This window comes from Hydra viridissima, unplaced genomic scaffold (assembly GCF_058129835.1).
Source record: "Hydra viridissima isolate aposymbiotic clone 2 unplaced genomic scaffold, HvirCarnegie_v1 scaffold_9, whole genome shotgun sequence".
Lineage (NCBI taxonomy): Eukaryota > Metazoa > Cnidaria > Hydrozoa > Anthoathecata > Hydridae > Hydra > Hydra viridissima.
The window spans coordinates 15,723,257-15,737,817 of NW_028324308.1; the positions used below are offsets into that span (position 1 = coordinate 15,723,257).

A 14,561-nucleotide genomic window follows, 5' to 3' on the forward strand; every position below is an offset into this window, starting at 1 on the left:
AAAACAAAAAATTATGCATATATTCTATTTTACTTTAGAAAATTCTTCTAAGTTGAACAAAAAAAAATCAGATTGCAGTTGTTTTTTTTTATTCTTTCAATATATTTGAAATACATAAAGTTAAAATATCATCTTAAAAGTAAAAGTAGACTTTTATTTAGATTAAAAAGTCTCCATTTTTACTAAATAAAAATCTCATTTTTCAGATTTCTTTGAAAATAATATTATTATTTTTTAACTTTTTTTAACCATAAAATACAAGATATAGGTTTTACGAAAAAACTATTTTTACTTTTTAAATGAATAATTATTGTAAGTTAATATTTTTAAAAAAAGGGCACTATATTTACAAAACAGTTTTGAGGGGTTTATTGCCTTTTTTGTTGTTTTGATTCACTGCGCGTTGGTAACTGAGCTATATATAGATGCTTTCGTTAAATAGAATAATTAGACGATAATTTAATCTTTACTTTATCCAAAATACCATTTATCAATGAAAGCAACAAATGCTTTTTGCTTCTAAATCTATTTCACTAAAGTTTGCCCCTAAGCCATTTTAAAAATCAAAGTTATAAAACAAAATAACTTATAACCCTATAAAATGATGTTACTCATACGTTACACAATATGATAATACTATCGCATTTAAATTGAGATTACTTATTTTGAAACCACCACTTTCTTTAAGTAGACTCACAGAGACTCAATTAAGAGTTTATCGAATGAGAAGGCTCGAAAATCAAGAGTGTTTATTTCTTACGGTCATTCATGCGTTAAGCGCCTAATAGCATCTCGATTGTAATTGCAGTTTTAAAGATGGCGGTTAAATATTTTTCTCAACAATACCATCACAAAAGGCAAAGTTTTTTATCATGAATTCTTTTAAAGCATGTAAGTTTCGTATTTTAAGTTTTTAAATATAGTAGAAGATTTAGCAATAATAATTGTCAAACATTTGTATATTCAAATGTTTTTATGCTAAGCATAGTTTATATCCTTAATATGACTTTATTTTTAAATTTGTTTATCCAGAATATCATGTAAACTTTATTCTTATTTTTATCTTCTTCAAAGAAAAAAGTGTTAGGTTAAGAATTTGAATTTAAATCATGAAATTTGAATTTCTTTAAACTTTGAATACAAGTTTAAGCAATATCATTTTTCCCAATTTTTTTTTCTTAAAAAATGAATTTTTCAAAAAGTTCCTAGTTCCAGGTAATCAAATAAAAAGAATACAGTAAGTTTTAGAGAAATCTCCCCCTTTTTAGTCAAATAAGAAAAAATGCTCCTTGTTGGCGCAAAATTGAAGGAGAGATTACTCTGAAACTTAAAAAATTGTGTGAAAAAATGACTATTAGGAGGTGCATATTCAAGGATATAAGTTTCCTAGAATGAATGCATGTATTTTAAGACTTTAAAATTTATCCCCTATATTTATTCGGATATCAGCAATATTTAATTATTTGTATTTATTTGCTTCTTAATAGCGCTTTTAAAGTTATTTTTGTGACATAAAGTGGTTTTTTAAGAAAACATTTGCATCAAAATGAAAGTCTATCAAATCAGTTCTAAATTTTATAAAATATATCCCAGTTAAACTAAACACTCTTTCAGTCTCAATGCTAAATGAATAAGTTTTCAAAAGAGCATAAGTAAATAACAGTAAGTTATATGAATGTTCTTTTTTTTTCATTTTGATAAATGTTTCTAATTATTCAGCACAAGATCCATTGAAATTAAGATTTACATTCATAAAACGTCTGCCATGTTTTAAGTATTCATCTAAATCTACATTAAACTTAAATCTTTTTTTTTTTCCATTTCAATTATCATATATTTTTTTTTAACCTATTTTTTATAACATTTACAGATAAGATTTTTAATTTCTGTTTGATTTTTTAGGAGAAGGTAGCTTTTCTCATAAATCTGACTAGATTTTATAATTCTTTATATACAAAAACCCATCTATAGCTCCAGCCTTTTACTCAATTACATTTTCTTTATCATGAAATTTGAATTTAATTGAGTTCAACTATGTCTATGGCCTCATTGCTGCATTCTTTTTGCAAAATAGTATTATGAGCTTTTTCTAAATGTTTTTTTAATTTAACTGTAAACCACGTTTGCAGAATAGCAGTTTAGATAAATGTTTACATTTTGCCTTTTTTCTGAAGATCATATGGCTCCAAGTAAAAAAAAAAAGTTTAATATTTGAAGGTATTTTAACAATAATTTTCTTCTTTAAAAATCATTGAGATAAGGTTCAATATAAATTTCATTTTTTCCAGGATCTCAGGAAGTTTCAATTTTAATTTTCCTGGGAACACCAAGTGCCCCCTTACATTATTTTTTTTTTTTTATCATTTATATTTTCATTAAGAAAACAGAAATAGTTTGTTTATAATTTTATATCTAGAACCCAACTTACTGAATGATGTCAGACTACCAAAAGTTACCCAATGAGGATCAAAGTGGTATGTTAAATCAAATTATCTGTTAAGCTCTTCACTTTCAACAAATCAGTTATGCTTTAGTTTGTTTTTGTAAAAAACAGTGTTTTTGTATAATCAATACTGAGTATGGACATGATGACATTCAAACATCAGGTTTCCATAGATAAATAAAACAATTTTTAGACAAGAGTTCAAAATCCCTGAAAGCCCACAAGATATTTGAGTCATGAAAAAGTTTGAAGTGATTAAAATCAAGGTCAAAAATAATGTAAATGATAATGAGAGGTAAAGAACCCTAATTTTCTTTGACATGGATGAGTACACTACATGAAAAAATCCAACATTTCCAAGATGTGAATCTGCATGATCAAGAAAAGGTTTTTAACCTTAGAATGATATCCATCAAAGGATCCTTACCCTTTGAGAAAGCAGTTGAGCTAGTTGAGAAAAGCGGAACAAGCATTGATATTATAAACAATTTTGTAGCAGCAATACAGATGGGGTAGCAATCATGCAAAATATGGATGATGTGAACTGTTTGCATCAAGCACATGCACATGCCTATCATTTAGTAGTTTGTGATGTTTTTACAAAAAAAGAAATTAGCATGAAAAGGGTGACAAAAAAGAAATGGAAAGTAATCCACTGGATGAGCTGAATACTGTGAAAGACCTTGGAGAATAAGATAAGGATGAAAGAAATAGTAATGAAGATGCTGAACCTGCAGGGTCGCAGTTTGAATATTGTTAATATGATTCAAACTGCTTAAAAGTTTACTTACTTTGTTTTGAACATGGAACTGTTTTGAGTTTGCACTGGAAATGAGAGACTTTTTTTAAAGAGTTAAGAAAAGACAAAAATTTTTTGTCTTATCTTCAGTTGGATGAATCAAGTAAACAAGTTTAGCTAAAAGCTTAAGAAACAAGCTGGTATTAACTTTGCACAGGAACTATTACAAAGACTAAGGTTAAAAGCTTAATTGATGCATGTAGTCAATGATGAGGAAATGGGAGCTTGAAGAGTACATCTTAATGATCTCTTAGTTAAGTGTGCCATTAAAAATGTTGTTAATTCAAGTATGGCTTAGTATGACTGCTTTGTAATTTTTGATCTGGATGCTCACCCAATATTGCAACTCTGCACATTAAAAATTAAAGACCAATTGAATTTTAATGCTCTACTCAAGTTGAAATTTTCAGGTAAAATACTGTAGGACTCAAGTGAATAAGTTTGAAAAGTTAAAAACAACTGTTAATGGACTGAAGTACAATTTTGTAGTTGCAGGAGTACTGTTACCACATCAGTTATTAAGGTAAGAAATCATACTGGGTTCAAGTTGAAAAGAAAGTTACTACAATTTCTGAAACATGTTTGAAAATTGTCAACTTGATTTGGCACCACAACTTGATTCAGATCCACAGAAGACAGCTTGTTAAAATATTTTAGAAAAAGTTATTGGTTTCTTGATTGATAAGTTGGAGGAGAGGGTTTGTAGCAATCTAAGATCTGATGATTTTGTCACATCAAATTGGAACTTGATTTAAAAGATAAAGCTCTCTTCTATACAGAAAAGTGGCATCAGTTGATAAGAGTTAGAAGATAAATATATAAAGCAATCAATTGCACCAATAATGTCTGCAAAAGTGTTGTAGAACTTGCTAATTTAAGACAAAACTTCAGTAATCATCTATCACGAGCTTGCAAACTTAGTATGTTATGTGGGTTGGATAAGTTGTTGTTTTAGACTTAATGAACTTGATGATAGTATGTGATTTAGGTGTCATCATTGTGAATTTTTCAAAATAACATTAGTTTTAGTTTACATGTGCTTAGCCTGGAAAAAAATTACTCTGCCACAAACTAACTTCATTAGTTTCAAGTGATATATATGTTTGTATGATATTTACCTATGTATGATAAAATGTATGCATGATATTTTGTTTATGTATGTATAATAAATATGTATGAATGATATTTATTGATGAATTTATGATATATATGTATGTGTGATATATATTGTAAGATTGATTTTCACTTGATCTATGTATGTATGTACCTTTGTATCTATATTTTTATTTATTCATTAAAGAAGCTGAACCAGTACAGAGTGCTCCTAAGCAAAAGGTACATAAAGTTATTTTAGTATAAATAGTCATCTTTTTTAATGGATTAAAAAATTTTAATTTTATTTTTGACTAAATAATTTTTTATAAACTTTATGTAAAATTAGGATATTTTGCTTTAAATCAAAATAAAACACAGCACAAAGTAAAATGCATTTTGATGAAAGTGTTCAGTAGAACATTAAAATTCCTTAGTTTAAAATTTTAAAGTTCTTTGCAAGTCAGAATTGCTTAGAATATGGAATACCTAAAGTCGATAATAACTTTTTCTTCATAGCTTTACTGTAAAACTTGCTGAAACTGTTTATTAAAATAGACAGCAAATGCATTACCAGAAATTTTTTAAAGGGTTTTATACTTGTAATTTATATATTTATGATTAAAATAAATTCTTTAAATTGCATTTTGTACTAGCAAATTAAAAGACTTATCAGTTATTGGATTTAAAGCCTTACTTATTTACTAATATAGATTTTTATATAGAAAATTTGCTTATATAAAATGCAATATAGATATTTGAATCATTTAAAGCAAATAGGGATCTGCTAACTCAAAACCTTTTTAATGTAATATTTCTATAGATAAAAAAAAAGCCTAACAGTTTTTCTTTTGCTTTGCAGAAATATTCTTTTTCTTACACAAACATCAGATACTTTTTCATTAAAAGAAATTGAAAGCTGGCGTAAAATACTTTGTATTTCTTGTGAAAACAGCTTAGCACTCCTAAAATGTCAACCTGAATTTAGTTTATCTATTAGATATGGAGAATAAAAAATTTACTAATTTATTTAAAAAGGAAAAGCAAAAAGGTTGCATTATATTTTTATGAATATAACCTTTGTATAAATAAAGCATTCAGTATTATTCTTGCTTACTTGGTGATATAAAGCCAAAATCTTATTGTTTAAATCTATTCTCTAGCTCATATTTGGTTATCCATTGCAAGTTGTATTTATCCTTGGCAATGAGTTCTGTGAAAGATTCTCATATTATGGCATGCATGGTAAGTTCTAAATTTATTCTAATATACAATTTTTAGGAGTTTTTTTGTTGTTGTTGTTTTTGTTGTGTTGTTTTTTTTTCTTTGATATGATTTCTCACAGTACTAAATTTAATTTAATGATGGGGGAAATTATGTTTATTTTCTTCCTAGCTATCTTGGTAATTTATTTAACAAGTATGTTGAATATGAACAAAGATGATGCTACTGCAGTCTATCATGCATTTAATATGTTATGTTATTTTTCACCTATATTTGGAGCTATTATAGCTGATAGTTTTTGGGGAAAGTATAAGTAGGTTGAATTATTAAGTATTATCACCAGTCACTATTTTTTCATTTATGTAACTGACATTAAAAAGTCCTGTATTATATAATTGTAAGTTGTTTCTAATTTAGTATTTAAAAAAATTTATTTTAGAACAATAATGTATGTTTCAATAATTTATGCTATTGGTAATATAGTTGTGTCAGTTACTGCTATACCTTCTGTTCTCCGTGAGATGCAACTGTAAGTTTTGCTATTATTTATTCTTTTGCTTTAATCTTAATAATTATCATTCTTTGTCTCATTAGTACTAAAAATATATTTTACAGAGCTGGACCTGCAATTGGTTTGATCTTAATTGCACTTGGTACAGGTGGTATAAAACCCTGCGTATCAGCATTTGGTGGTGATCAGTTTGAAGCTGGGCAGGTTATAAAATACATTTTTTATTTACCTTTTTCTACTGAGTATGATTTGTTAACTTAAGTAGATCCAATAGTAAAATAACATTTCAAAAAATTGTTTTGAGAATTTTTAAAATTACTTAATTCTTGTATCTGAAGAGGAGAATAAGTTTCAAATACAATTACCCCCAAAGAATCATCCTTAAGGATTTTAATCCTTAAGCCAATAAATTATCTTGGACAATAACCTAGAGGAAAAATAGTTATTTTCAAGGATGATTGGTGGGAGGAATGTTAATGTACAGGTGATTAATACCAATTAGAGTTATTGTCCAGGAATAAATTTTCAGGGAATCCTTGTCCACAAACCTGTACAAATATAAAAATATTTGAAAAAAAACATCTTTACATTTTCCTAACACTATAATTTGAATTCTGTTTTTTTATATTTGTTGGGATCATTTACAAGATTAGCATAGCATTCTTATAAAGTCAGTTTAACTTAAATGACATTTTCATGGTTTGTGTTTGTGTTTTTTTAGTTGTAATAGAGTTTTATTAATTTTTTGCACGTTTGCTAAATACAGTCAGCATCCATTGTAAAAAATGCTGCTTAAATTAACTTTTATTTTTTAGAAGAAAGTGTTTCTGTTAATTAAATCAAATATAAGAAACATTTCCAATAGTAAAGAAAATATGTGGCCAATATGAGCTATTTTAATGTGTGCAAAAATACCATTAAGATTATCATATTAAATATGCACAACAATTAAATATAAGTAAAAAAAAAAGCAGATAGCTAAACTTTTCTAATGTACATAAAGCATTATTGACAGGATCTAAAAGCAAAAGAGAAACCTCAAAAAAGATCCTCAATTTCCGACATTCAATGCAGCCTAGGTTAAAAAATATTTAAGAATGCTTCTTGCTTCAAATCTCTTATTGATTCCTTGACAAAACTAAGTTGCATTAGTCAACATTAAAGAATTGAAGATAGGTATTGGATTATGTATTGAACTAATTCCTTGTTTTTCCTTTATTAGACACAAAGCAATAAGATCGAGTGCCTGTAAATTTACTACTTCAGAATAATTAGTTGCTATCCATGAATAGCAGTTTGAAAGACACTGCCCTTTAGCTAAATGTTATTTTATGGATATTATTAGATAATAAATAATTGCAAACTTTTTTCACTGCATTTTTGCAAAGATGCTGACAATCAAGTTTGCTTATATTAGGACTAAAGTCAAATGTTTGGGCTAAAGTCAAATGTTAGGGCTAAAGCTTCCTCTTGAGTATTTTAATACTGATGGTTTACTAATGTATTTTCAAATGCAGCCTAGTTTCTGGGAATTTTCTACTCTACTTTTACAATCTTCTTTCCAGAGTTTTCTACTTCTAGAATATAAAATGCCTACAAACTCTTGTTGATATTGTTCATCTTTCTAAATAATGTTAGAGCCCTACTCAAAATGACACTAAAAAAAAAGTGATGCATCTCTGATTAAAAGACCGCTGCAACAATTAGCAGCAACATAATTATTGAAGACATTATATAAGCTATCTTAATTCTAAATTATATGAGCTCTTCAAGTTTGTTTTTTAAAGGATGTTGTAGTATTTTAGTATCTTAATTATATTCTATTTAATATTAGGATGAAAAGTTGAGAAGCTTCTTTTCAATTTTTTATTTTGCAATCAATTTTGGCTCATTAATTGCAACCCTCCTGACACCTGTTTTACGTGGTATGAGTTCTTCAATTTTAAATGATTTTTCAACTTTAGTCAAAATGAATTTTTTAACTTTAAAAAAAAAATGATCTTAAAAGAGTTTTTTCAAAGTAAACTATCAAGAGTGTTATTTGTTTTTTTTTTTATTTAACTATACAGGAGATGTGCAATGTTTTGGCTATGACTGCTATCCACTTGCATTTGGTGTGCCAGCTATACTCATGGTTGTGGCTTTGCTACTCTTTCTTGCTGGTAGTAGTTTGTACAAAAAGGTTCCTCCAGAAGGAAATGTTGTTGTAGAAGTCTCATCAGCTGTTGGGGTAAGCCAAAACATTTAGGGATGATTGACAAGTTTATTCTTTTATAAAATATATACTTATTTCTTTTATTTTTAAAGTTTTGTTTTACTTTTGTTTTTGGTTTTCACACCCTTTTCTACCCCTTTTCTACCCCTCTATCAAACAACTGTAAATATGGAAAACTTTTTAAGTTTATTTAAAAACTTTATTATGAAATCCCATTTTTACTTTATCAGTAAAAATGCTAAAGCAGATAAATTGTTTTAAAACTTGCATGTATTACATGATAAATTAAGTATGAGTTTGCATTTAATTTTATCTTAATGTGTAAAGAATTGTGGCAGTTCATAGATAAAAAGATTTTTATTTTAGAGTGCTTTAAAAAATAGAATAAAGAATTGTGGTTCTGGAGTGAAAAAAAATCACTGGATGGATTGGGCAGGAGACCAATACAGTGTTAGTTCAATTTCTTCTAAATGGTTTATTACAAAATAAAGTAACTTTTCTTAACAAATTATTTGTTAATAAAAAAAAGTTTTGCATGACTCTTTTTTTGATAAAATAAGGTGAATGAGAGGAAGAGGGGTTCATATATTACTGCAGTATGTGCTTTTGTCACGCTGGAAGCGAAAGTCAGACATGAAAATGTCAGAAACCTTACATGATTTAATAGGACACACCTTAAGCATATATTTTGTGATAAAGCACAGTTATTGTTATTATCTCTGGATACAATTTGTATGTGCAGCTGCAGAAGCTGCTTTATTTGTAAGTAGCGGTAAAATAGAATAGTTTGTTATAGGTGAGTTCTCTATTATCCATAACTTACATGTGAAATGCAAAAATATTTGAGATGATATTTAAGCTTAAAACAGTGAGTTATTGTTATGTTAAATGAAATGTTAAATTATTTTTTGAATTTTTGTTTACTTCAACTTTTGTCTTGTAACTGTAGCCTGTGCTGGTATCAGATATTAAAGCATTGTTCAAAGTACTCTTCATGTTTCTTCCCCTGCCAGTATTCTGGACACTCTTTGATCAACAAGTTAGATTTTATTTTATAGAAAACTTTACTTTTTCATTTATACTATTGCTATTGTATAATATAGTTGTATTTTGTATAATATATGCATGGGTGCCTGTAGCAGATATTACATTAATCATAGAAGTCAGTGTGGTGTTGAGGCTATGGGGGTTCATGTCACTCAGCACTGTTAAGTCATATTTTGAAAAATGCACATATTTGTAAAAATTTGAAAAATGTACACATTTGTAACTATATAATGAGTTCATGTTCCCATATGCCTTCAAAATTATCTGTTTGTAAAAATATCTAAATTAAGCAGAGGCTCATTAACCAGTCAAATTATACATTAGAATGTAAGAATCTGGTCCTTAGAATGTGTAAAAAGCATGTCAAATCATTATTTTTTTAAATGTGTATACATTTATTAAATATAAAGGTTTTTTTAAAGTTTGAAAACAAAATAATACTAACACATCATCTATTGAATGAACCACACCATACAAATATTCAATTATACTTTTGTATAGGAACTTTTTCTGCACCCTCTATATGTAGTAATTTATTTTCTTTAAATATATATTTCTGATATATGTAGAAGTATTATAATTAATTGTTTTAGGGCTCAAGGTGGACTTTGCAAGCGATGGAAATGAATGGGGATATTGTTGGTTTTTTTCTGTCTTTGCCATAAAATCAAAAACATAAGGCCAGCTTTATAAATTGCTGTTACATCTAATTTAATATTGTTTAGCAAAAGTGAGGTTTTAAAAAAAAAAAAGCATAACTTTGAAGTGGTTTTTTTCTCAATTTTGTTAAAAAATTTTAAAACTGCTTTCTATATATACACAATTATAAAGAAGTAAATGTGTACTAATAAAAAAGTACTAATAAACAGTTACATGAAGCTGTTTTTCCTCAATCAACTCAAAATAGAATATCAGCACTTTTTTTTCCTATTATTCCAGGAAAGAGAGGTTGTAAAACTTGGTGAGCGAGTTGCATGACTTGTATTAGACTGCAATTAAGAAATCCAGAATTGTGTCTTCAAAATTTTTCATTATGCTTAACATAAAAGCAGCTGTTAAAACTGGCTCTATGTTGTTATTGCGCCTTGCATACATGTTTGTACACAGTTTGTCTTTTTATTTGCTTTTTTTTTTGTTAATTGCTTTTTTTTTTTTACTTTATTATTTTTGCAGGGATATTTAGGAACTGTAAAACCTGATCAAATGCAGGTAAAAATTTTAATAAAAATTAAAAAGTAATGACGTTCTAAACATTTTGTGCTGCCATATATATGAACAAATCCATAAGTTTAAAGAAATATTATTTCTATAAATTTTTATTTTTAGTTTATTTGGTTATTAACGCTTGTAAAGAAAGAAAGAAATAAACTAAAGAAATTGATTTTTTAGGCATTAAACCCAGTGTTTGTGATGATCTTGATTCCATTTGTAGAAGCAGTTGTTTATCCAGTTGGTCGGAAATGCAACTTTTTAACTAAGTATATTTAATTGCTTTACTTTGATTTTTTTTGCTTTAATAAAAAATTTTTCTACCTATTTTTTTTTAAATACCTTAAATAATTTTGACGGATGATTTTTATATTTTTAACAAAAGGAGAATCAGGAATAAAAAATATCTTTTTGCAATTGCAATTTTGGATATTTTTTTTTTCCCATTGTCTTTAATCCTGTTATACAGTTTGTAATTTTTCCATAAATATTTTGTTTAGCTAGTAAATTTGAAACCATAATTTATTTAGAAGGAGTTACTCTTTTTAAATTAATAGACAAGAGGTGAGCTTACTGCCAACAAGGTTCAGTGTTGAATATCTTTTACATGAATAAGTTGATGCACATAAAAAATCAAGAATATGAATGTTAGATTTTCTTATTTATTACTTAATATGTGCATATTAACTAATAAAAGCACATATTGTGAATAAAAATGGCTTTCTCTAGTTTTTACTTTTACACCTATGGTAGTCTGTTCATGGTTTTTTTACAACCAGTTCTTTATAAAATACATTTTATGATTTTTAAATGTTCTGAAAGCCTTTTTTAAAATACTTTGAAATATGTAAAATGAAAATGGAAATAAATTTTGTATCCTCTTGTTTTACTTATGAATTCAGTACTAGTACCTTACAAAAAGCTTCATAGCTGATAAGCTTAATCACTTAAATCATTCTATTGTAGATGATGGGTATTATCTATAGATATAAATATTTACATTTAAGTACTATCAATCTCTTTATTCTAATTATTTTTAACCCCAAAGGTTTGTTAATTATATTACTTCTAATTTACCTTTAACTTTTTAACTAATTAACTAATTAACATAAACTGATTAACTATGGGTCTCTTGTATTAGGCCTCTGCAACGAATGGGATTTGGAATGGCCTTAACAGCAATATCATTTGTCATTGCCGGCTTTTTGCAAATAAAAATGGAGGTTTGTTTGTATTTTACTCCACATGCATTTACTCCAGATGTAGAATAATTTCGTCCTTTATTTTATACCATTAACTTGTTGCAAAAAATAGTATTCAGAGATTCATTTTGATTTAATTTTGTGGTCTCAAGAGCAAAGCTTTCAAAAAAAAAATTCTCTAAGAAAAAAATTTTTTTTTAGTATAACTAATTAATTTTAGTATAAATAATTTAGTATAACTGACCAACTTCTAGTTAAACTATATCTACGACTAATAAAATTTGACTTAGTATTGAGAATTATGTTTTTTCAGGCAAAATCTTCTGTTGCTGATTTGCCTGCAACTGGTTTTGCCAATTATCGGTTTGTGAATGCAGTACCTTGTGAAATAGATATATATGGCTCAGACATGGTCATAACAAATGTATCAGTTGGATACCAACAAGTAGGTAATTAAGATTTAAAAAATCGTGCTTAAAAGTTTCTTTTAGGCAAGTTAAATATGTTATCTTATTTTAAATTATATTATTAAATATATTATCTTATTTTTCGTTTAAAACTTTTATGTTCAATAATTTTTCTTTTTAAATTTTTTGTTGGTAGGCAACTGAATATTTTGCTATTCCAACAAGCATTAACAATATTTACGTATCAACGGATTGTCCCCCAAGAATGACTGCTGAGCCTAAAATTTATGTAGAAGAAAAAGGAAGTTACACAATGATCATTGGTGCCAATCACAGTCACCTTGCAGTAATGCAGGTAATTATAAATATAGTTTTAATGAAAAAAAGTTGAATAAAGTTTTCTTTCACCTGAATAAAATCTCTTAATTCTTTGAAACGTATTTTTTAGATAAATGGTTTAGAAAATTTAAAATTTAAAAACTAATTTTTTTTGTTTTTTCTAATTTGTGTGTGTATACATAATTTGTGTGTGTATATATACATAATTCATGTGTGTATAAATTTTCCGTATTTTTTTCTCTTTGTAGCTTGCAGATGACATTACACCGTTACCTCATGGTCATGCCAAAGTTCGTTTTCTGCATGCTGGAGGTTCTGTAAGCGATAAAGTCACAGTCCACATGAACAAAACATTGTCTATTGACCTCCTCCCTTTTACAAAACCAGACTACATAAATATTGTTGCAAAAACATACAAAGTTCGTGTTGCTCCAACAGGAACAGTTAATGCTTTGGCACTGGTATATTTTTAGATTTTTTTTTTTTTATTTCAAATCTAATTACACTAACAAAAACTAAATCTGTATGCACTGTGTTAATAGTTGTGTATATATGCAGTTGTAATTTGTTTATACGAACAAATTAAAGATTGTGTAGATTGAAAGAGATTTATGATTTAAAACTGTATTTCTATCCATACAAGCGCTCTATCTCTTTTGGAAATGGCGGTATATATACTGTAGTAATTCAGCCAAACAAGAAGCTTCAAGGGGTAAGTGAATATATATATTTCTGCCTTTTTCTGTTTGTAACTTTTAATTTTTGTTTTATCTATATTATATCCGTTTTGTATTTTCATTTAGTTAAAAATGCTTGAATACCCTGATCTTTCACCTCGTCCTATAAATATACTGTGGCAAATTCCTCAATACATTGTTATAACACTCGGTGAAGTAATGTTCTCCATCACTGGACTTGAATTTGCTTACTCCCAAGTGCGTCTTTTAAAAACTTCGTATTTAATGAATAAATATTTTTTACACTCTAGAAAGAGCTACGGCAACGATGTTTCGTTTCTAATGCCTTTTGGAACTAAACATTGTTTAGAATGAATCTTATGAGAGCAAATTAATTCTAACAGATATTTTGTGATAATAAAGTTTTGATTTATAGTCGCCATGCTTCTTTTAAACTTTAATTGTCTTCTTTGAAAAAAATCAGTTGTTTTTTTCGTTTACACATCCTTCAAAATACTTTTAAACTAAGTTTTTTTAGTCACCACCGTCGATGAAATCTTGCATAATGGCAGCTTGGTTGTTGACAGTATCGGTCGGCAATCTTTTAGTAGTTATTTTAGCCGGGGTCAAGCTTACGGACGATATGGTTTGTTTTATTTATTCTGTTTCTGCCAGATTTAAACCCTTAAACTTTTTTCTTTGCGTGTACAAAGTATAAATGCATTGGTATAAACATTAAATTTGTTTTTCAGGCAGAAGAATTCTTTTTCTTCGCAATCTTACTCGCGGTAGTTACGGTGATCTTTGCTATTATGGCGTACTTTTACACTTATATATACTACGGTTCTAGTAGAGAAACCGAAATAATACCTTTGCAGTCTGCCAAAGAAGATGAAAACCCAAACCCCAAACCTGACGAGGAAAAAGTCGAGGAAAGTAAACTCTAAGATTTTATCTTCTTTTTTTTTTTTTTTTTTTTTTTTTTTTTTTTGTACTTCGTGAATTTTTCTGCGGATAAAAATGATTTTTTTGTTTACTTGCGAAAATCCTGATTTTTTTTGTTTTTGAATGAATTCCGTCGCTTTCCTTTTTTTTTATGAATTATTTTTTTATTTCTTTAGAATATATTTTTCTTAAAATAATTACATTATTTAATCTTAGTATTTTTTTAAAAGTATAATATTCTTGTGTAAAGAATTACACATTTCATTATTTATATCAGAAATATTGTATTGAGAATTGTAAATTGTTCGAAATGGAGTAATCTTTTCTCTTTTTTTTTTTTTACTTAAATCATGATTATTTACTTTGATTTAATATATTTTTTTAGCTTTTATTTGTTTCTCGTTTCTACCATTTCGATTAAGAATATCTTTAAAATCTTTTTTTGAAATAT

The 14,561-nt window shown here is 27.3% G+C and overlaps 1 protein-coding gene across 3 annotated transcripts; it reads left to right on the plus strand.

The window, feature by feature from the left end:
* Positions 1 to 747: 747 nt before the first annotated feature.
* On the plus strand, positions 748 to 14,178 carry LOC145185268 (solute carrier family 15 member 2-like). 3 transcript variants are annotated; one of them, XM_090097168.1, is made up of 23 exons: positions 790 to 891; positions 2,417 to 2,474; positions 4,543 to 4,577; positions 5,498 to 5,579; positions 5,730 to 5,871; positions 5,998 to 6,087; positions 6,174 to 6,273; positions 7,904 to 7,994; positions 8,139 to 8,299; positions 8,651 to 8,734; positions 8,845 to 9,046; positions 9,234 to 9,323; positions 9,925 to 9,969; positions 10,505 to 10,540; positions 10,721 to 10,809; positions 11,682 to 11,763; positions 12,056 to 12,187; positions 12,346 to 12,504; positions 12,737 to 12,949; positions 13,132 to 13,200; positions 13,292 to 13,423; positions 13,704 to 13,811; positions 13,918 to 14,178. In XM_090097168.1, exons 11-23 carry the CDS (start codon positions 8,849 to 8,851, stop codon positions 14,110 to 14,112), a joined length of 1,548 nt encoding a protein of 515 aa, XP_089953294.1. In that variant the 5' UTR covers positions 790 to 891; positions 2,417 to 2,474; positions 4,543 to 4,577; positions 5,498 to 5,579; positions 5,730 to 5,871; positions 5,998 to 6,087; positions 6,174 to 6,273; positions 7,904 to 7,994; positions 8,139 to 8,299; positions 8,651 to 8,734; positions 8,845 to 8,848; the 3' UTR covers positions 14,113 to 14,178. The 3 variants fall into 3 exon arrangements, 2 of the variants coding, with proteins under 2 accessions (XP_089953293.1, XP_089953294.1); XM_090097167.1 differs by lacking the exon at positions 8,845 to 9,046 and having other exon boundaries at positions 748 to 891; positions 13,918 to 14,177; XR_016455390.1 differs by lacking the exon at positions 8,845 to 9,046 and having other exon boundaries at positions 753 to 891; positions 12,056 to 12,191; positions 13,918 to 14,080.
* Positions 14,179 to 14,561: the final 383 nt, after the last annotated feature.

Bases quoted from the DNA above. Each gene is read 5' to 3' on its own strand.
- LOC145185268 (XM_090097167.1), top strand. From the start codon at position 2,432: ATGATGTCAGACTACCAAAAGTTACCCAATGAGGATCAAAGTG. The intron at 10,810-11,681 runs GTATATTTAATT...CTCTTGTATTAG, and splicing joins AAATGCAACTTTTTAACTAA to GCCTCTGCAACGAATGGGAT. The intron at 13,424-13,703 runs GTGCGTCTTTTA...AAGTTTTTTTAG, and splicing joins TTGAATTTGCTTACTCCCAA to TCACCACCGTCGATGAAATC.